Source organism: Acomys russatus, chromosome 2 (assembly GCF_903995435.1).
Source record: "Acomys russatus chromosome 2, mAcoRus1.1, whole genome shotgun sequence".
Lineage (NCBI taxonomy): Eukaryota > Metazoa > Chordata > Mammalia > Rodentia > Muridae > Acomys > Acomys russatus.
This window is the reverse complement of record NC_067138.1, coordinates 28,588,955-28,613,017: the sequence shown is the minus strand read 5'-3', so window position 1 is coordinate 28,613,017 and position 24,063 is coordinate 28,588,955. Positions and strand designations below refer to the sequence as shown.

The 24,063-nt window shown below is 42.3% G+C and overlaps 1 protein-coding gene across 1 annotated transcript in view; it reads right to left on the bottom strand.

Moving 5' to 3' along the window:
- Positions 1-262: 262 nt before the first annotated feature.
- Xkr4 (XK related 4) overlaps positions 263-24,063 on the bottom strand; it is a 374,402-nt gene continuing 350,601 nt past the window's right edge. The window contains exon 3 of the mRNA XM_051159665.1: positions 263-2,733. Within this exon, the coding sequence (XP_051015622.1) occupies positions 1,787-2,733 (947 nt within the window). The 3' untranslated portion in view covers positions 263-1,786. The remainder of the gene's footprint in view (positions 2,734-24,063) is intronic.

Below are 24,063 nucleotides of genomic sequence, written 5' to 3'. Positions count from 1 at the left end.
AAGTGTTTCCAATCTGCCAAGGCAAGCTGATGGATTTGTAGACCAGATTCTGACATCCCAAGTGAATATGATATTTGACATATTTTAAATAATTCCAAGTCTATAAAAAAAGCAACGATGCCTATATGTACACCCTATATTTTTATTACAAAAATATTGAAATAATCCATGAGTTATTCCACTCTGCACCAACTATAAAAAAATACTATCAAAGTTTGACCGGCACTTTTAATGCAACAAAAAGCACCATGACCAAGGACACTGAGAACAGAAAGCGGGAATGTTTACTTGCTGTACGGAGGTATTTAAAACTCAGAAGCTTGTAAGAGTGCGACTTTACAGATGATTTGAATACAAATCTTAGCTGATGGAGTGGTAAGCCCTCAAGCAGTCCAGGCAGTTTTTCTTGTAGCATACACTGTATGCTCACACTTGCTAAATGGCGTCCCAATGTTTCTAGGAGACACATCGCTTTGACCTTAGATGGGAGAGGTAAGTCTGTACACAGCAGAGAACCTGATTATTCTTCTCCTGTCTGCTTTGGGACACCACTTACTCTCAGGTTTGCGGGATTCCATATCAGTTTGTGGTTGGACAAAGTTTGGCACTAGAAAGACGTGGCATGTGGTTTCCAGACTCAGATCTGCTCATTCAGCACCTGGAAACAGACCTGCAAAGGCCCCCCCTCCCTCTTCCGTGGCTCTGGGGGTGCATTCCAATTCGAGCTGCACACACCTGAGAGTCCGACTCTCCTTTTGTCCCTCCCTCAACTGCTCTTTGTATATGAGTTGTATTTTTGCAATTGAATACTGAATCATGATTATCATTTAATCTACGTCACGGATATTAAGCTCCTTGGTCTCATCAAAAGCCATACATGTACTGCATAGGATTTCTGTCATAAAGGGTGTTCTCAACTGCAAAACCTAAAGTAAAAAACAAATCCTGAAATGTATAGAAAAGGAATCATTCCACCAATGCTAGTACGAGTGTAAACACTTGAGTCTTGCTGTCCACTGTACAGGCTTTGTCACAGATGCTACTGGTTTACAAATGAGACGATGGTTTATGGACTCTTTCCAAGCACTACCACTTTCTTCCTGGAGTCTGTTGTGAGCTTTGCATCAAGGAAATCACCTAAGTTTTTTTTTTTTTTTTTGAGATTTATTTTTATTTTATTTTATGTGTATGGGTGCTTTGCCTGCATATATATCTGTGCACCATGTGTGTGCAGTGCCTGAGGAGGCCAAAAGGAGGCATTGGATCTGCTGGAATTGCAGTTGCAGTGAGCTATCAAGTGGGCGCTGGGAATCAAACCTGGGTCCTTTGGAAGAGCAGTCAGTGCTCTTAACCACTGAGTCATCTTTCCAGCCCCACCTTAACTCTTTTGATAGAGGGCTGGTTGTGGTGGTGGTGGTGTTGTGAGTGAACATATTTATGAAAAAAAAATCAGTAAATTCCATAAAATATCCTAATGATTAGAGGCAACATTTTTCATAACAATGGTACCCTCCAGTGAATGTGTCCCAAGCCTGTGCCAGAGGAGTTTGGTAGCAACAGTCATACTAAGCTGGCATTGCCCTTCAAGGCAGAGTAAGAGACTCTCAGCATGGCTGGCTTGAATGGACACCAGCAGCAGGCAGTCAGCTGATGGAAGATCAAACCATACCATGACAATGGTTGGACTAAGAACATATAGCTCATTGCCCTACTCTTGAACAAAGGTGTCATTATTGCCACAGCACTGCTGTCATCCCTTCATGTGGACATTGTGGCTTCTTCTGTCTTATAAAGTGGTTTCATACTCCAGCCTCTCCTGAATAAGGGCATCGTCTTTGTACTGCAGCCTTGGAGGAGATGGGGAACATTCAAAGGCTAAAATGGCCTTTCTGAGGCTTCGGTCCAACACGTGTCTCTCCCACGCTGGGTACCTATTCCTGAACAGGTCAATTTTAATGACTGATTCTTCGATCCGTGGTGGTCGGGATGATGGCGTGGGTGGCGCTGTTGGTCTCACCTGAAACACAGGTACACATCCATCCCGCTCTGAAAATTTCTGATCACGGTCACTGGCAACACTGCGGTTGTTGGAGATGGACCGCAGTGTGCTTGTGGCCACTTCTGGAGGCAGAGAGAAGGCAGTGGCAGGGTCATCACAAGCACAACTTGGAGACTGCCCAAATCTAGGCCCATTGGGATGGAAGAAGGCATAGTACATCAGCATAAAAACGACACCTGTTAAAAAGCTGCTGAAAACCACGCACAGTGCAGGGATGGCAAATGCATCCGCAATCTGGGGAGCTTTGTAGAGGTACCAGAGTGCACTCAAGGCTGTGTTTTCCAAAAGGATTACAAAATAGTAAATGAACAGCCTGCAGCGTGTCCTGCCTTCCTTGACATTGAACCAACTGAAGATGTAGATGATGCCCACTACCATGTCGAATACAATCTCTTCCCATTTGGTGATACAGAATTCTGTCTCACAGTGGACAATCCAGAAGGTCATGACACACCAGTGGAGGACAATGAATATCCCAAAATACAGTTGGAAAACTGAGGCAAAGAGCGCGAATGTGATGACCCTGGCAGCGATGGTAAAGAAATGCCAGCAGAACTGGATGATGACGGCCATGTAGCTGATGGGCTTTTTGTCCTCTCGGGAATCCCGGAGAGCCTTCTGGTAGGAGGCTAGGGCCCAAGCCAAGGACACTAGGGAGGCTGCTGCTGTAAAACCTACAAAAGAAAACAGGAAGATATCTGTCAAATGTGAGAGGCAGAGATGATGTAGGAAGTCAAGGCAAATGGGCCTGGGGGCTTAGGGCAGACTAGCTAGAGCTCAGCAGAGCCTATTAATTTCTTTGAGTTTCAACTGGGCTGAACAACCACATGGGCCATCCTCCCTAAAGTGGCAAATATTCTGAAAAGCCCGGAATTAATGGGAACACAAAACCAACACATGATCTGAGATCTGGATAGGTGTTGCGACTAGTGTGTTGGTGTAAGTTGATCAAGGACCCTACTTTGTTTAGTGGGGAAACTGCCATGTGCTAGAAAACTAGCTGTTGAAAAAGTATTGCCTTCATGAATGACTGTGGCTGGCATTCGAAACCAGTGTCTTTGTTTAAAAGTGCTGATCTCCAAGGCTTCCTATCAGCTTGGAGAGTTTTTCTGTGCTTAAAAGGGACAGTAGTGAAAGAAACCAAACAGACAAGTGGCTGGTTTGCTTTTTTTTTTTGCTTCCAAGAAAGAATGATGTAGTGCATTCCCAGAGGCAGCTACTCCTTTATGCTAAAGGTCAGAGTTCATGGAACCAGTTTGCTCCTATTTCTTGTGACATCTGCTGTGCCATTCCTCTTTTTAAAAATTAATTAATCAGTGAGGCAAAGAGGGTGATTGTAGCCCCATCTCTCTTCACATCTCAGTCATACCCGCCCTCCATCTCTCCCTTCCCCATCCCTTATTCCCTAGAAAAGGTCAGCGCCCCCCTTTCCCACCCATCCTAGCTCATCAAGTTGTATTGGGGCTGAGTGTGTCCTCTTCCCCTGTGGCTTGGCAAGGCAGTCCTGCCAGGAGGAAGTAATTGAAAAGCTGGCAAGAGAGTCCATGTCAGAGAGAGCTTCTGCTCCCCTTACTAGGGGAGCCACATGAAGCCTGAACTGCTCATCAGCTACGTCTGTGTAGGGGGGCCTAGGCCCAGTCCATACAAGGTCCTTGGTTGGTGCTTGCGCCTCAACAGGTCCCTCTGAGCCCTGGTTAGTTGGTTCTGTTGGTCTGCTTGTGAAACTCCTGTCTTCTCTATGTCCTTTCTCCTCTGGCCCCATTTTCCCACAAGGCTTCCTATGCTTCACCCAGTGGCTTGTGCCATTCCTCTTAACGTTATCCAGTACTCTCCTTGCTTTTGTACCTGCTAACTGCCCTTGCTGGAAGGACGCAGCATCTACTCACTGTCATTTTTCTTTTAGGTTCTTGTAAATTAAAAACCACATGGAAGTCACTTTTTATAACTTATCATCAGCTCCAGTTGGTTTTAGTATTTTCTAGGAGAGCAGATCACTCTGCTGAGGTTCTGTATTCTGGCTCACTCCACCATGTCCCAAAATTCATGTGTACGGTCCATATGTGGATACAGTTAACCTTAAAACACGAAGCTTCGCTCGGAAAGACTTTCGGAGAACTCTGTTTTGTCAATCTGTGTGGCACCTGGCTTGCTTCAGGAGCAATGACAAAATTTTCCAAGACTAAGAAAGTCTCATGACTTGCAAATTTCATCTGGCTTTTCCCTCACCAGACCCGTCATTAATCATAGGTGGGCGGTACTATCATACCCCTGCCTTCAGAAACCATAGAAGATATGTGGAATTGGGACTTAAAAATACTTTTATTGAAGAAACCTTTATTTCTCTCACTCACTCATGAGAAGTGAATTTTTAAAGCAACTATGATGGAAGAGACTAAAACTCATGGGAAAAAACCCACCAAACTCTAACAATCACTTTTTACATCTTTGGTCAAGGTGAATACTCCAAAATATTTTAAAAAATAGGTTCTAGTAGTCACTTCTCACCTTTCTCCCAGTGAATCAAGCAGAAATATCTATTCATTTTTGTGGGCACTGGGACAGATTTTTTTTTACCTAGCCAACACACACAATGCTAATTGCTAGAAGTCTTACTCGGCTATGGATGGTCAGAGATTACCACACAAAGTAGCTTATGATAATTCCATTTCTATGCATTGGAAACTATCCATTACAGAAAATTCAGGTATGAGAAAGAAGAGTTAAAAACAAAAAACAAAAAACAGAGAACCTGAAAGGTTGGGAAACAAAAAGCTGACAAGACCATACATGTGACCAACATATTTATGATGAATTTGTGGTCGAATAATAAAGATTGTGCAATTTTAATCTCAACATCTTTACTGCCCAGCCCCGCAGCTGCTTGTCTCCTCTCTTCATCTGTAACATTTTCGGAATTACATCATCAGTCACCACCACCCCCGCTTTGAGATGGTCACACATAGGCTAGTTCCAAACCCGAAACCCTTCACCCATCCCTGAGCACTGGGGATACTGAATGCTGCAAGACACCTCTTGACCAGACTGCACTCTATCTTTGCCGGAGCTCCTGAACATTTGGTTTCCTGTGAAGCCTCTTTGCTTTCCACATGTTAGCTTTCTGCAGAAAGTGCTCAAGTGCAGAACATCTGGAAAAGGCAACTGGCTTATGGTCAGGCCTCTGCAGACCAAGGAAGCCTTTGACCTGACCAGGGACGTTGTTACTCATGTCTGTTTTCTAATGCTGTGAAGCAGGTTGAACATCCTCAATAAAAAAAGAAAAAAAAAATCTCAGCAGCTCCTAAACCCCCAAGTTTTGGTGTGCTTACATGGCATTGTGGGTGGAAAGCTTTCCATCTGGCCTCATGGGACAGGTCAGAGTTAAAATGCAGTTGCACTAAAAACACGGTGTAAAGTGACCATTAAAGCGCGTGTGCAAGGCGTATATGAAACAAATGAATTTGTGTTTGACTTGAATCTCATATTTAAAAATGTATAAACATGTCTAAACAAATATTTTGAATTCCTATGCCATAATTAAAAATTAGAAATACTTCTTGTCCTAAATTTTAAGATAAAGTATCACCTTGTAGTAGCTGTAAGCTACTACATTATTATAAAGTTGCCTGTTGTCAAATGAAAATATAGACAGTGAATTGCTTCCAAATTTTCCTGTAATCCTGCCTATGTGACACACTGGGAAGTGAAGATGACTGGCTGGAAGTACAAACAAGAACACTTTGGCTTGCTTTGATTTCTGCATATATGTCTTACAGTTAAGAGGCTCTACACTGGGGAGGTATTCACAGCAATCGACCTTTTTAACCATGAGTGGGAGTGTCCTTTACATTTTTTCCAGTTGATTAATTTTTCTTTTCTTTTAAAAATGTGTTTTTAATTAAAACAGAATTAAATCACTTCCCCTTTTCCTCTTACTCCCTCCAACCCCTCCCCAGTTACCCTCTCTCTAGCCCCTCCCCAGTTACCCTCCCTCCAGCCCCTCCCCAGTTACCCTCCCTTCGCCCCTCCCCAGGTACCCTCCCTTCAGCCCTTCTCATGACTCTCCAACTCTGAAGTTGATAGTCTTTTTCATTATTGTTAATTCGTATGTATGTATGTATGTATGTATGTATGTTTGTATGTATGTATGTTTGTATGTATGTATGTATGTTTGTATGTATGTATGTATGTTTGTATGTATGTATGTATGTTTGTATGTATGTGTATGCATAAATATATACACACTTCTTCATTTAGCAGTAAACTATTACAAGACAAACATAGATCTAAACAGAAGTTCAAGACCATTTTAGAGTTAAAATCCCTGGTGTGAATTTCTTTTTCTAAATCTACCTTCAATAATCCAGTTTTATTTCTTACAAATTACAATAGAGCAGTGATAAATTCACACCCACCATGGTGTGCTTAGAGTATAAGCTCTTTATGCAAATAACACCAGCTTGGTTACTTACAATGCTTAAATTACATGGGTGGTACAGTTACTTACCCTAAAGTACATCAGTGCGTCCTTACACATCAGGGATATTTTCTTCCACCGTCACAGTAAAACTAACACCGTCCGCCAACTCAACATCAATACAACACATTTTACTAATCTACTATCATCAGTTTTCCATCTTTGTCAAATGACCTTAATGGTGTCCATTCCAGTGTTGTCCCGCCAGTACAGGGCTGAATCCAGGATAAGGTTTTACATTCAGTAGCTTCCTCTGTTTAGTTTTCTGTGCTGTGGAATGTTTCTCCAGGCTCTCCTTGCTTCATCATGACACTTGTGTATTCTCAGGAGCATGGTGCGCCACTAAAGAGAAGCCGTAGTCCTCATTTGGGGTCTACATTTTCTTTTCTTATGATTACCTTTGGGTGAGATATTCTAGTTTTCCCACATTAAATACTGAACTATAAAGGTTCTTTGTACAGTCTCTGTGTGCTTTACTTAAGGAATGACACACACGTCTTAGGCAAACTTTATCCTAGTGGTTAAAAGCAGATGGAGGCACTTAAGCAGGTTACATAATTTCTTACTGAGATAAACTAGATAAGGACCCCTGGGCTTACCCAGCTCAACAAGTGAACTCACTTTGTAGGGAAGAGCTTGAGGCTTACTCTTAACAGGATAAATGGTTTATCTCCCCCACCTTAATCTACCTCAAAGCTGACTCTGGCTTTCTCTCAAGAAGAGACTCTGTTGGCTATGCCATCTTTTTCTGGAGTCTTTTCTTCTATCTACAAGCTCTTTTCCTGGGCCTCCATCATCTTAAGAAACACCCACTCGCTAGATTCTCACTTCATTATTTAAGGCACGCTTCCTGCTGCTTTTGTCTTTCCGGTTTTGTCTACGGTCTTTGAGCTTCTGACATTGCTTGGGAAGTAGCTCTGGGCCTTGCCCATCCCAGCCTTAATCATTCCATATCCTGCTATGTCTCAAATCTAACATCCACCCTCGCCACATTTCCCTTTTGAGTTCTGGAACCCTGTCTGTTTATGTGAGGCCTCGCCTGGAAGCAGATTGGCTTTTTGGGGACAAAATTTGCTTTGTCTTGGAAAGAACAACCTCGCCCCCCACTTTGTCTTCCCTTCTGTTCATCTAACATTCTTCTCAGAATGAGAGAGAACATGAATTAGGTAGGGTCCCTCAGTTCTAAGAATAGGGTTTATGTGCGGCCCAAGTGAAACATCATATATCAAAGCCACTCAAAGCCATGTATTCTGATGCAGCGCCCAGCATTCAGTCAGGCTGTGTCCACAGGATCCTGGAGCTTTGCTTCTTACTGTGTCTCAGTCTGGCAACCAGTCTGACTTTGAATAAAACGATCATGTGGTTGAAATGACAGTTAACTCTATCATTCAGAGTTTGTAGAGAGATCAGAAGACAGATAGATCGATGATACACAGTTGATAGAGAGATGATAAATATTCTTCCCTTTGGGTGAGAGTTGCAAAGGATACAACGATCTTGGAAATAACTGAATTCTCAGTGCTTTAGTTTTGGATTTGTAGGCGAAGACAGGGCTGTTTTGGCCCTCGAATTTGTGCCTTTAATACTGAAGTCAGAGCTTAGTATGCTACAGGCAAGTTCCCAGAAATTGTTCAAGAAGTCCATCTAGTTTGACTGAAGACTTTTCAGAACTGTATGTGTGCAATACCAACTCCTAAGTCATCTGGTGACTCAGTAAGCTGATGTTGTCCCTGCCAGGCACTGTAAGGGCGCAGTAACCGTACTTCGTATGTGCTTTTTACGATGTCTTGCCCCATAGATCTGCCTTTATCTTCTTTCCTTCTCTTTAGCTTTCATTCCCTTCTCTTCCTTCCATCCCTTGATCTTTTCTCCCTTTCCTTAATTATACTCTTACTTTTCTTTCCTCCTGTTTTGGGGCTGCTGTTGAACACACAACTTGGAATTTAATTATTTAAAAATAAGTGATTTTATCAGTGAAGAAAGTTTTAATGTTGCCCAATCTTAACCTCAAACTTAAAAAAAAAAAAAAAGTAATTCACCAGTAGCCTGTACAATGGTTGGGTGGTGTTTGGCCTTCAAAGTTGGTGTGTTTTAACCTTGGTTCTCACTATGTTGTTGGTGACATGGAGGGAGCTTTAAGAGGTGAGGCCTGATGTGGAATTGATGAGGGCTCTATCTGCATGAATAGATTATAGGAATGTGTCTGATCTCTCCCACCAGAATTAACTGTTTACCACTTCTCCAAATACCTTTTGTTACAAACACATATATACCTGTCACTGTGATGCCATCTGTTTTTAGGCTTTCTCCAGAAGAAAGCAGTTGAAGGCTGGGTTGACCTGACACTTTCCCTAAGGCCTTGGTGTTTGGAAAAGGGACACAGCTCTTTACTAAAATCACTAAAATCAGGAACATGTCCAAGCAAGGGCTTGAACAATGGCCTTGCGTGACTGGTGGCTTCAGAACCCACTCCCTGCAGCAAAAGCTGTCAAGCACCTATTTACCCAGCAGGCTAAGATCAGCTTGATAGCAGGGGTGGGGGCTGGCAGTTTGGGGGCCTGGAGGAGTTGGGGTTCTGGGGGGTAGGGCCGGGGGGAGGAGGGACCCAAGCTCTGTATGAGAAGGGATACCACCTACCACCTACCTGTTCCTATGGACAAAGTGAACCTGGACACATTTCTTGGCTGGCACACTGAGGACATCAGGAAGTGACCCCTTTGTTGAAGTCAGATGGACAGCAATCGGACCATAAGGCACACCCTCATTCTGCCCCCCAACTTATTATTATTATTATTATTTTTTGCAGAGGAAGTGTGTCTTATGGTGGTCAATATATGGTACACAAAAGCAGAGAGGATGATACCAGCATGCCTTCCCATGGAATTAATCAAAAGCTGGTCTAAAGCTCTGAATACTTTCTCCTCTCTATGGCAGTGCCGAGCTAAGCTTCTGCCCCATTGCACAGGAGCATCCTGGCATGACGCTCGGTAAGACACTTCCCAGTTTCCTCAGAGTGCTTGCAGCTCACAGTCACAGACATGAACATCCGCTGCTCTGTGTACATGTTCAGGTGTGAGCATGAGGCCTATCTATGGTTTTGTCCAGTTTAAATCCTAGGGTAACTTTCAGAGGCAAGTATGATTTTGTAAACAGGAAAAACAAGGACCAGAGGCCAGCTAAGTCACTTTTTAGAGCTCCTGATATTAGCAAGGAGGTTGGAGTGGTTAAGTTCTGACACAGACAATGACAGTGAGTTCTAGACTCTCCCATAATCATGATGTATGGTCTATCCTCATGTGAACTGCTGTTGAGTTCCTATAACCTGTTCAAGAGGTCCTACAATTAATACCACCTCCTTAGGTATCAGACTACTAATGGGTCCTATCTGTTTGCTAGTCTCAACCTATACATAGCAGCCACGTTTGTACCTGGCCAAAGGCTCCTATTTGGAATTATTTTCATGAAATGGATCAGAATCACAGGCTATGGGGAAGGAGGGAAGCTTTCTTTTTTCTTTGTGCTTCTTGATTTATTAAGATAGTTCACTTAGTCTTGAATTGTTGTCCAACTTGAGCTGATAGTATCAGGTTACAGAATTAATGTCCAAAACCAGAATGCTGTTCAGTTTCTTTGACATGTTTAGAGCCTTAGAATTGTAAGGAGAGTGTCAATCCCCCTCGTAAGCCAGAAAGTAACAGGAAAGTACAAAGCTTTCTGCTCTCTGACCTTTGCTGGGTACTGTGACATTAAAGAAAACATGTCAGTGTTTAGGGGCTCTGATGCTCTTTCACTCTTTGTACTCAGAAGCCTACTTAATCTTTATTTTGAATCTTGTGATTGCTCTGATTAAAATAGTTAAGTGTTCTGCTTAGTTTTGCCAGGGATACACACACACGCATTTTGTAATCCATCTCAGGATTTCCCTGTCTCTGAAAAGCAAACTGTAGACTCCCATGGAAATGACACAGCAACACTCCAGGAAAATCTTCCCTGTGTTCATGTGAAAGAGGTTGAAGCAATTTGGAAAACTTATTTGCTTCATGTAAACTCTAAGAGAACTAAACTTTTCCTGAGAGTCTTTGATGAATAGTTTGGGCTTCACAGGGCACATGGTTCTCTGTCATGGCCATTCGAGCTAATAGTGAAAAGCAGCCACAGACAGTATGTGCATGAGAGAAGAGGAAGAGGTTTGGCACAACACACATGCTTTAGCTCTTTGCCTTCTTACCTGATGTTTGGACACATGCCAGACAGCAGGGTCAGGATTCACAGATTTAAAAAAAAATTTTATTTTAATGTTACTCTTCATAAATGGAAACATCTGAAGCCAATTACTAAACCCGATGACTTTAGGAAGACATTGCATATGGCCGCCTGTGTCACAGTTTCAGATGGTTTCTGCCAGCTTGGAAGCTCAGAAGCCATGTGTCTAGTCAGCTAGCCAAGTAAACTACAGTAAACCTCTTAGTTTTGTTACATCCCCCACAGAGGCTGGAGCTGGGCCATGCATAAGGAAGATAGGCTACCTCTTTATCCCTAAAGGAATCTAATAAAGAACACAGGGTGTGCAGTTATATACACTATCGTTTTAAAGAAATGGGTAGGAATTTACTAAGTGAAAGGGACTAGATGGCCCCTGAGTTCCAGTTGGTCTGTCACATGTCATATGCTCCTTTCTGTACCCTGCTTCCCAGAAGGCAAGCTCCTCTTCTCAGCCTGGCCCCTGATTGTGTCAGTACAGATGTCAGAGGGGAGCTTTATGTTCCTTCTGCCAAATGTTCTCAAGGTGCACTTGTCCTCTGTTATGTGTGTGGATTCAGTGGCCCACATGATGCAAAGCATATACTAATGTTACCAGCACTAATGGTTTACTGGTCTGCTTAGAGGGACTGTAAATGTGGTACAAGCCTGGATGAGTGACAGTGACTGGTACTGAGTTTAGTTTCTGTGAGGCCCATCTGGTCATGCACATTCACAGTTATTCATTCATAAAGAACATGAAAATGTGCCCTGGCATGGTGACGTTAAATCTCACTAACCAGCTGGGATCTGGGTACATGAAATTAGGGAGGGCGAGGCATGTGTTTGTTAGGTGGAAGGGGTAGAGACAGTGTTGCCAGGTGATGTTTATGATGACACTAGGTGAAAATGATATTGGTGCTGAAGACATTGAGAGCCAAAGCTCTTTTCTGGTAGGAGAGATGGGAAGAAGAGAAAAAGTGACTCTGTCAAGAAAATTAGTATCTATGGTGGAGGAATTTCCATAGGAAAGAACATGGGATGGGATACATGGGGCTGTGCCAAGCCATAGGCATCTTTGACTTACATGAGGGATATTATATCTCACAAATTCCAAGATTATCATCCTTGCTGTCCTTTCTCCTTCTCTCTATCCACTTGGTTTTATTAACCTGTGCAGAGAAAGCATGCTATTTTATTTGGATGAAAGAGCTGCCCAGCAGAGGCCATGTGATCGAAAGGCAAGGCAAGGTATATGTCTATGATGGCTCATTTTAAGTGTCAACTTGATTGGATTGAGATGCCCCTGGATAGGACCAGTGAGTCATACATACCTTGTTGTATCCTGAGGCCTTTCTAGAAAGGATTGCATGGTGGGGGAGGGTCCAACCCGAACACTGAGGATAACTTCCCATTAACTGAGGTCTCAGTGGTAGAAAAGAAAAGAGGAAAAATCCAGCCAGAGCTGGCTCACTCGCTCGCTCGTCCCAAGCCCTAGCAGCTCTAGCACGAGCTTCTTCACCATAACGTGATGACCAGAAACTTCTGTCATCTATACACGGAAACTCCTGAGATGGTAAGCCACAATAGGGCCTACTTCCCTCAGAAAGATGTCACATGAAATGAAAATCTAACACCATACTGTGCCGCTTTGCAGAAAAGTATGAGGCAAGAGGTTTGGTGATTTTTTTTTTCTTGGCAAAATCCAGGTAAGAGGGACAGTTGGTCCTCAGGTCCTTCTGGAATTTGTGCAAAAAAGATGAGTGTCTGTCCAACTTCACATGTGGCTTATAACATGGAGGTCAAGCTAGAGGCCTCTCCTAAGGCTCGAACTTGGGAGAAAAAGGGAAGGCAGAGGTGGGAATTAGTGGGAACAAGAGAAAGGCTGCTGCCTCCAGCTGTTCTGAGGTCCCTGGAGCAGAGCAGCTCCTTGGATTGTTCTTGATGATTTTTCCTAGCTTTCACCCCCTCATCAGTTTCTTGCAGCCATTGTAAAGTTTGTTAAGAATTTCTTGCCTTTAATATAACATAGTTTTCTATGCCTTTGTCATAATGCCAAATACCTCCCCTACCGTATGGCGTTAAAGAGCAGGACGGAGCTTCCTCTGGTAGCAGGGGGCTGGAATCTCAGCTTCATCTTTATTTTCCATGGATTTCCTCAATTTTTAAGCCATCAATAAAAAGAACTAGGACTCTTGAGGATGGCTTGATCTTTAGTATCACCTTCCGATTAGCCACCACCTTTGTCTTCTCATAGTTTCTCAAGCTCTTCCTTTTCTTGGAGCGGGGAGGGGTCTGTAGCACGTCCTATGTAATACTCAGTATTTTTGAAAAAGGAGAGGCTCGGAGAAGAAAGGGCTTCAGAGCAACTGGCCATGGGATAAAAACTACCTAAGCCAGTGTCACACTGCTCCTCCATGCCTCTGCTGAGCCAAGCTGGTCCTGCCCAGGATTTAGAATTAGCAGTGGGTGGGTATGGGTCTGCAGTCTTTGGGTGAATGAGCGCACTGCATCACCTCTTACCTCTCCTTTCCAAGTCTGAGACTCCATCAGATTCAAATGCTGCTACTTTATGCTTCAAGCGAACTGTCTGCAATGGTGTCTACACAAGTTGCTCTCTAACTAAAAAGTCTCAGAGACTCTCTTTATGGACACATACAACAAGTGAGCGTGGAGTCTTTGCACAATCTCCACTCCTTGCAATGTCAGGAAAGACTTCTGCCACTGTCCTGGAACTCAGTGGCTTATCCTTCCATTCTTCCTGCCTGCAGGTCACAAGGCCCTGACAGGCCTCACAGCTTCTTGTCACACCACTTCACAATACTTCACATCTAGGAAGCTGCCTTGACTGGGACACGCTTGACTCCTTGTGCCCTAAAATAAAGTGGTGGGCCCTTCTGCCTGTGATGTACTAATGTGAGCCCTAACCACCTGCAAACAGATGAGATGTTTAACTCTCAGCCACGAGGGAAAGGGGCTCTGTGGAAGTGTTTTCAAGAAAGCTTATAAATATTAGGCATTTTATCTACTGTTCAAAAGATACAGTCTAAGGGAAAGGGCCAACAATGTGGGTTACTGGATACGGCTATAAAATTTCTTACAGGAAAATCCCTAGTGTGAGAGATGCCTTCCTTCTGAAAGGATAGCTGATCACACCTGTCAAGGAGCCTTCTGACTTATCATTCTTGCACGATGCGGCCCATTAGGGGCTCTCAAAACTTCTATGTAACAGCTTGGCTTCAGATTGGGCAGTATTGAGACCCACTCAACTGCCCTTTCCTATTACAACCATATTTTGAGAATTAACAAGCCTCTCACCAGCTGGGAGGTGGTAGAAGCTTTGAACGGGTGGAATCTGATGGGTACCAAGACTCTTTGCTTTCTTTTGTATTTTTTTGGCTATGTAGTGTGAAGCTTTGATGGCCTGTGCTCTGGTTATGATGTGTAGCACAAAGCAATAGGACCAATTGATTATGGACTGGAAACCCTCAAACTGTCAAACATGGTTAACCTTCTCTCTTCTTAAGTTGGCTATCATAAATATATATATATATATATATTAGCAGAAAGCTGACTAACACATTTATCCTCATACATAATTGTGGCAAGATTCATTCCTAATCACAGTTCTTAGAATAGAGGGAGCAAATATTTTTAGGTTTTTTTTTTCTTAATTGTTGTATTTTTTTTGAATAGCAAGTCTTATGTCGGAATATATAACTTGAAATGATCTAAGGTTGCTGCAAGATTGGGACGACTATAAATATTTATGGACAGAATCAACAAAAGACAGAGAGAGGAGCCATGCTGTGCTTGCTGGGCTGGGAGACTTGCCTGTCCAGCAGGCTTTTGTGGGGCCTGTAGGCTGTAGTGAACTCATACACACCTTCCATAGGGTGACATGTATCTTGCATGGTTGGACATCACCTGTTGATTAGGAGAACAGCAACTCACAGTTTAGCTGCTGGAGACAACAGACCTTGGCACTGGGCCATTCTCCTGTGTCTGACCTATTACCATATAGCTTTGGGCACACCATCCTTACTTCTTTTCATCATTGACCTGTTAATTAAAGCAGTTATATTTTGGCCTCAATTAGCCTTGGGGTTGACTTTTAATTGGGGAGTATTACTTGGATGTTCTTCTGTCAAGAGTTTCTGAGATTTAGCTGCATACTTGTCTCTGTTTTCTGGAGTTGTGTGAACACTCATATAATACTATTTGTGCTCGTCAGGACAAAAAAAAAATTCCAGTCTTGTTCTGATATGTGCACCACTGCTTGTTAGAGTGAACACCAAGAAATCCCTCAGAGGCTTCTGGGCGACCATACTGGGAGCCTGGAGCCTGGTGAGTGAAACAGTCCCTGCCGCATTGTTCTTCCTAGTCACCCATACACCTCAGAATTTCTGGGGTAAGTTTACTCCACCGTACAACAGGACTTTGTGGAAGACTGAGCAAACAAACAAATCTCAAGGATGGTAGAGCAAAACAAACAAACAAACAAACAAACCAGACAATCTTGGCTTGGGGATATAGCACACTAGTAACCCCAGCACTCTGGACACAGAAACAGGACATTCCTTGGTGACATAAAATATTCAGGGCCAGCCTGAGTGACATGGTGAGACCTCTGGGGCCATAGTTCAGTGGTAGAACAGAAGCCGACTATGCAGTGAGCTCCACATGCTGGGTCTGTCCTCAGTAAAGGAAGCTGATCTAGGAATTAAAGATGATGCCACAAGACACCACAGGGCTTGCAAGCACATGGTTACATTTGGGTGAGAGATCTGCTGAAAGGGAACAAGATGAGTGGAGTATCTTTGTCTGGATTTTAATGTGGCTATTCTTAGCAGAGGATTTCCCTGTGACAGCAGCTAAGTGGTCTTCATTGTTAGGGGAGATCTGGAGGTTTAGGTTGATGCACTATCCTGGTCACTGTTATTCTCTCCTGTAGTTTTGGGAAATATGTCAGTCTGGATACTTTATAAAAATGTAAATGTATCTCATCTAAATGAATTATTTTTCTTTCTGGAAAATTGACTTTTATTTTACATTGAAATAAACTCTTCTGGCAGGATTATTACTTATTTGTGATCTTTACTCACATCCAAAAGCTGAAGATGCAAGAAGGAATTCTGATTGTGGATGTTTTAGTACAATTTAATGAGCAAATAATTTTTTTTTTACTTATACTCATAAAAAATAAGAGAAAAGCAAAAGCAAAACAAAACAAGACAGTAAAGGAACTGAATGCAGTTTAAGGATTACACTTGTAGTGTGAGCTTGCAGTTAAGTTTTGGCTCTTTCAAAATTTGCCTTTTTAAGACAAGATAGGCTGCAGTTAGGCATATCAGAAAAGCTTAATGTCCTGTTGTAGTTAACCTCAGTGTAGCCCACTGTTATTGCCAGGGTAGATCATGAACGCTGAGCAAAACAGAAACTCGCCAGTTCAATTCCCTGCTGCTTACACTTCTCATATTCTTTTACACTTACATGTGCAATCTACAAACACTGGGTGCTGGGCCTGGCTCTGGAATGCTCAGGGAGACCGTCTTCCTCCACCTGTACTAACACTTTTGAATTCTCTGGGCCTGCACTTCCAGTGTGTACCCTCACTTCCCACTCTAAGCTCACCGCTCAGCGATGTACCATGGGCCATCTCCTCGAGGAATCCATTATTTCCCATCCCTCTGTTACGTCTTCATGCATACTTAGAATTAGGCTTCAAGCTATCTATAATCTTCCTTGCTCATGGCATTCATGAGGGTAGAAATGGGCTTCCGTCTGCTGCTGTGCTTCTAGAGACTATGAAAATGCCTAGTGCATGTGATAATTACTTGATAAATTACATTGGATTGAACTGAATGGAACTTGGAGATGTTTTAAATTGAAGTATTGCTTGGATGCCATTCTTAGATACAAATGATCTGGCTCTAGGACTGTTTATTAGTGACCCCAGGGACGGACTGGCCCCTAGGGACATTGTATAAAACACAAATCATCAGGAATCCAACGTGCATTTATTCCCTGATGAAGACATGCTGCTAACAGGACAGGAGTAAATTAAATGCACGCCATCAGCAAGTGTAAAGGGTTTTCAATTAGGATTTTGTATGCTAGTGGGCAGCAAAGGAGCAGTAATTTCCCGAGACAGACTTTTATGTGAAATTGATCAACTCTAGATTCAAGGCTCCCTCCAAGTCTTCTAATATGTGAGAAAAATTACATAAGCTTTTCAAATGCATAGGAGGATGATTTTGATAGTGTTAACTATGTATTATGCTTGTCTTGGAATTTGGAGGTTAATAAATTACAGAGAATTGTACATGTAATTTAAACACACACATGTACTTCTGACAATGACATAGCCACTCTAAGTCAAATGTCACTATTATGCCTGTTTTGAATAATGAACTTACAAGAAAGATTTGAGGCAGTTAACTACAAAAGAAAAACTTTTAAATGAATGATTAACAGAAAGTAATGAAAAAGTAACACCATAATCTAGGCGCTTCTTTCCACTGAGCACGCAGTTTAGACCTCCCAGTTACAGAAAGCTGAAAGGAAAGGGACATCATTGGTGAAATACTTTCTCCACTGTATAAAAGCAAGTAGTACTGGTTTGGGTAGACTACTCAAGGCACAATGATTAACCATGGTCAGCATAACTGCACCATTCTTACATAACACAATGAATGAGTTCATGGAGTGTTGTTTGCATAAGGCATGGGCAGAGTAAGCTGAATCCATTCCCATCCACAGTAGGTATACAATGGGGTTTCACTCAAGGAACAATGAACCTAGCATCTAAGTTAAAAAAAAAAAAACCACAGAAAATCGCCTTTATTAGACACTCACTGGGGAGGGGAATATTTATCTTGGACAGTTTACTGGCATGTGATCAGGGACAGTTGACTGGCATGTGATTGTCTACATTTCTAGCAAAAGGAGATATTAAAACAAAGCTAGGTAGAGAACATGAGCTGACACTCTGCCAGTGTCATCCAATTCTTCAAGAGACACCAAGAGAAAGCAAAGCTACACCTGGAGTCTTGCTGCTGGGAACTTTGGTGGAGGGAGCAAGGCATTGCAGACACACTTACCGTGTGTACCTGATATGGGGCCTTAATTGCCAGCATTTGGGGCTAGGATATAGCTCTGCTGGAAGCTTTTCAAGCATAGCACACAAACAGACTCAGGAGATATTCCCCTCTGCATCATTTTCTACCCTAACCTCTCTATTTGTATTCTTGTGTGCTACGTGCTGGCAGAAAACACCAGTTGAGTGGTCTGCATATCAAGTCTGAACCAGGATACATGCTATGTTTTGGGAGGAATAGCTGATTGTGTCTTTCTAAAATAATGAAATGGTACCTACTGGTGTTGGAAGTGAAAGCAGAAAAATCTACATTGGCTGTTCACAATTATCACCACATCTGATAGCTCTGCCTCCGATGTTTGAACATATGTCTGTCTGCATGGCATGGCTGTATAATAATTATCTTAGATTACGCCAAGTATCCTACCATCTGATTGAGTTTTTCTAAGATTTTTCTCCTTAATATATTATATATTAACCAATCACAAAGAAAATCAATATGGAAACAGGAATAAAACGAGAATATAGGTCGATTAAGTAAATGCCACCATCTTAGATAGAGCACAGTGTAGCCACAGACAAGCTCCAAAACACTAGTAAGGCTACTTGCTGTCCTTCCTCTGAGTGCCACCAGGTCTCCCCCTCCAGGGGACATGGTCAAATGTGAGGCACCAGAGTACGTGAGAAAGTCGTATCACACTCTCCACTCAACTGTGGAGAATATTCTGACCATTGGCTAGATCTGGGAAGGGGTTTAAACTTTACCTCCTGTATTGTCCTTGGCTGGTGCCTTAGTTTGAGCGGGACCCCTGGGCCCAAATCTGCCTATCATATTGTTCTACTTGTAGATTTCTAGGACACTTGATACCCTATGAGAATATATAGGGGGAGGTAATCCCCCTCAGGAACAGTCATAGGGGAGGGGAATAATGGGAAAATGGGGGGGGGGGGAGGAATGGGAGGATACAAGGGATGGGATAAACATCGAGATGTAACAAGAATAAATTAATAAAAAAAAAAACACTAGTAAGGTTGAGAGTACACACACACACACACACACACACACACACACATTCACATAACAATAATTAAGTAAAGAGATCATGAATTTGAAAAAGACCAGAGAGAGGTTGGAGGGAGGGGGAAAAGGTGGAAATGATATAATAACACTACAATATCAAAAACTAAAAATAAAAGCAAGAACTACAATTAAAAAACCATCTCAGGGAAAAAATTACAAAGTACAAGTTCATGATGAAATAAAATGAATGATAACTGGCAGATATCACTGGACGACACTAAGCAGCCAATTGGATAAAGCAGAAATTGCAAGAGACAACAGAAAACAACCCACTCACATAAAAAAAAAAAGTAACAAATTACTAGACACAAAGAAATGCCGAGTCAGCAATCTAACATCACAGCTTAGGAATTAGAAATGTAAAAGACAACAAGTCCACAGCCTGCAGCACAAGGAACTGATAATGGTGAGACGCTGTGACAGAAGACACAGAAAGCGAGACCAGAAGCTGCTTTTATACAACCCAGCAATTAGGGAGGAGCTGCTCACTGTCACTCAGAATTGAGTTTGGCACCAGAAATACCAGCTGTGTCCAGAAACGACCAGCAGAACTGACCAATCTTTATCTAGACTGACTAGAAAAGGAGAAAGCACCCAGTTGTTAAAAATCACAAGTGAACGTGGCACCTTGTGTGGCTTTCCAAGAATGAGGAGCTTATAAGAGCAGGGCCATAACTGTGCCCCCACTCCTCGGGTGCATTCCTTGTCACACACGTTACCAGGATTGAGTAATGAAGGGATGAAAACAATCTGAACAAACCCATACCTTGTGGGTTATTGAATCAAATGACAAAAATCTGTCAACAAAGAAGAGCTGAGAGGCCTGATGGAGCCTCTGGTGAATCCCACCAATGCTTCAAAGAGGAATCAACAACAGTCTTTTGCAAACACTACTAGAAATGTGAAGAGTTTAACGTTTCTGTGGAATCCCATGAAGACACTAGCCTGATTTCAGAGGCAGACAGACACTGCAAGAAAAAAGCACACACTCAAATCACCAATGGATGTTGGAGCAAATACGCTTAACAAAATACTGGAAAGCTCAGTTTAAAAATGTTCTAAAGGTTTATATTCCAGAACCAAATGATGAAATGTGGGGCTTAATATATAAATGCAAATTGGCTGATGATCTAGTCAGTGAGTGTGCTTGCCTAGCAAGGCATGTGAGGCCTTGCTTAGCTTTCACCCCCAGGACTACAAAACAACAACCGTGAAAGAAAACATACTTAATCCATAAAAGGAAATTAATGTAGTTATTGACAGGATATAGGGTGGAAATCATCATCCCAATATACAGAAAAAATGTTTAATGAAATTCAACCCAACAATGATACCAGCAGCACCAACACTACTATTACTCTCACGTGAGGAGGATGGAAGGAAATTTCCTTACCACACTAAAACTATGTATAAAAAGCCCACAGTTAAGAGAACCATCAATGGGGAAGGGATGAAAGCTTTTCATTTTAATTCCTGGTTAAAAACAATAACTGGCAGATTAGTGTTTAGTAGGGACATAATTTCAGTTTGAGAAGATGACATTTTTATGGAGATGAATGGTAGTAATAGTTTTAGGACAGTGGTTCTCAACCTGTGGGTCATGACCCTTCTGCGGGGTGGAATGACCCTTTCACATAGGTTGCATATCAGATCTCCTGCATATCAGATATTTATATTACAGTTCATAGAGGTAGCAAAATTACAGTTAAGAAGTAGCAATGAAATAGTTTTACAGTTGTGGGTCACCCTAACATGAGGAGCTGTATTAAGTGGTTGCAACATTAGGAAGGTTGAGAACCACTGTTTTTAAACCAAGGTAGATGTGACTAATTTTGCACCATTTACCCAACAGTTGTTAACGCACTACAGCTATTTTGTGCTATTTATATTTTGCCACAATAAAAATAGCCAAATGTTATTCCTCATTATTTCTTGGCTAATACTCACAAGTTATAGGCTCTAAATATATAAATTTGGCACAAGATGTTTCTAAATTCCTAAGGAAAAAAAAAATCAAATTTGTTGCTTTGGACTGCCTGGCCTATCTAGTCTGCTCTGATATTTTTGTTAATATTATACCTCACACGGCTTTCTGAGATCATTACCTGCCAGCACCCAGGTACTTTACCGGTCTGAAAGCCATGTAATTCCACCTCACACCGCCAGCTTCCATCATCCTGCCATCACGTGTCTGCTGGGTGAACCACAGAAATAAGTGCTGGAGCATCAAGAGGCTGGATCCTGGGCCTTCCCATGGTTTTGGATCTACATTAGGCTTTGCTTATCAGTCTGACACATGGACCTCAATTTTCTCATCTGTAAAGTAGGAAAGGTATCCATCTTTCAGAGTATTGAGAAGGTTAAAGGAGGCCATGAATACATAGCACCTGACATTTGCTATCAGACTTTTAGAGTCAGTTAAGTGTCAGTTTGCTTCATCATCCCATGCCTTCTTCCTGGTTAAGTGTGCCGTATGTCAGCAGTGGGGGAACACAGCAAGGTGGTTTAGTAGTTGATGTGGGGAGATCCTGTGATGAGCTGTCTGTCACCTCTGGCATGAGAGGAGCCATGTATACATTGCCTCTTGACTTGAGGTTTAACATGCTGTTCTGTAAACTCATAGAGAGCAATGGCTGCATTTTGTCAGCACGGTAAACTAAGCATCAAATGGCATTGTCAGTTTTACCGACAGATATCAGGGAGACAAAAGTTGGACACATAGACCTTTGTGAATACAATACGGCTTAGTTATCACTATAAATGTTTTAGCTAGTGTGCAAAATAATGAGTTTCAATATGATATTTTAATGTTTATATATCACTGCACTTTGTTCATATTTGATATCCCTCAGCCTTCTCCTGTTTCTTCTCTCTTGTCCTTCCTTTCCTCTTTCCCCTTGTGGGTCCTCTGTCTTTCAAATCATGTGTGTGTGTTTGTGTGTGTGTGTGTGTGTGTGTGTGTGTGTGTGTGTGTGTGTGTGTGCGCACGTGTGGAGATCGGTTGGTGTTGGGTATCTTCCTAGATTGTTCTCTGCCTTTCTTCTGGCTGGCCACTGAGTTCCATGGACCTGCCAGTGTCCATCTCACTCCCTAAGGCTACGGTTACAGGCACCAGCTGCCATGATTGGCTTTTGATGTGGGTGCTGGGAACTCTTGCTTGTGAAGCAGAATCTTTGTTGATGAAGGCATCTTGCCAGTCCATTCTTCTGTTTTCATGTAATATATGCATGTGTACATGTACACACACACACACACACATACATGTATATGTGTATATACAGTTCAGTGTAGATTCCACATATAAGAGAAAGCGGGGTATTTTTGTCTCCTCCCACATGATCTTCTGCTCCATCTCATCAGTCTCTTCCTTTAGGGTCCTTTCTTTCCCATTAAAATTGCCCTTCTATTTTCATGTTTGTACATGAAACATGTGCATATATTTCCCATCAAATCAGACACACACACACACACACACACACACACACACACACACACACACATATATATATATATATATATATTTAAGAGAAAACATGTGATGTTTGCCTTTCTGAATTTGGCTTAGGATATGCCTTTCAATATGGTGAAAAGAATATCAATGTTTTAGCCAGACATGGTGGCAAACACCTTTAACCACAGCACTGGGTTGGGGATCGTGGTGCGTGGGGAGAGGCAGGCAGATCACTGTGAGTTCAAGGCCAGTCTGATCTACAAAGTGGTCTAAGACAGCCAGGGATATGCAGAGAAATCCTGTCTCGAAAAACCAAAAATCAAAACAAATAAACAAAAAAGAGTATCAGTGTTCCCAGAAATCTAGATGAAAATTAACTTAATGCCAGATAAAGGAGATCTCGTGCATGTTCAGACATCTTTCATGTTCTTGTTGCTGCTGTGTTTGTGTTTGTTAAGTTTCTTAGCTTATTTGGCGAAGAAGATGTTTTCCCCAGAACTTGTGACTAACTTGTACTCAGCTTGCTGGTCCTCCCTCTGACACAGAGGGGAGATGCTGTGGAGAGTAGGGGAACATCTGCTCAAGGGAAGTAACATAGTAGATATGAGAAGAATAAATGAATATTACCAATTTCTTCTCTTTCTCTTACCTTCAAGACCCACAAATCCTCTGCTTCATATAGACACAAGGGAGACCCATAATGGGATGCATAAAGCCATTAGCTAGAAGAAATATCTAGGCTTCATCCTGAATTCTGGCTTCAACACAAACAAGGCAAAATCAGAACAGAAGAACATGAGTTGAAGACACAGCAACAGCTGGGTCTTTGGTGGGCCCCTGTGCAAGTGTGAATTTCAGAACTAAACAGTATTGTCAGTGCATGATGACTCTCCTCAGCAAGCTGCAACCCATTGCTTTTACTTCTCCTCTTTGTGAGTTTCAGCCTAGGGCTCAAATCTGCCGGGTGTGTGGAGGTATCTCACAACCCATCCGTGTGGACATGGTACAGTACGTCCCTCTTGTCCTCACAGGACACACACCTGAGACACTATGCAGGGCCAATAACAGAAAGAACATTTTATAAGTCACCGATAGTCCTTCCTACCAGTTTCTACCTCCAAGACCCCAGGTGGCAATGGTTTTCAATTGGGGACAAGAGCAATGTTGGGAGCAAAGTTGCCCTGATGGAGGAGCATGCTAACCACTGATTGCTTTAAATGGATTCTCTATATACTCCAAGCACTTAAAATAAGAATAATACCTTGATCATAAGTTTGAAAGTGCTTGCCCGCAGGTTGTCTTAGTATACACTGCAGGTTTGATATTGTGCCCCTTGAGTACTTGACTTTTGTATTCCTAGCTTCTTATACTGTGAAGAGAGAAAGCTCTACTGAATGGAATTGAGGCCCTTAAGGAAGCAGGTTGCATGCTGGGTGTAAGCTGCTACCTGTTTCTAAACTTTTGGTTGGTTACTTGTTCCTTTTGAGTGACAAAGACACCCAAGGTATGAATCAAGAGGTTTCTTTTGACTCCACCCAGATTACAGACACCTCTACTTGGGCGAGAACACCGCCATTATCACATACCCCTGCAGTTTTTTAATGGTAGCAGAAGCTTCCCATGGACGGCTTGCTGTGTAGCATCTGCCTGAGTAGCTTCT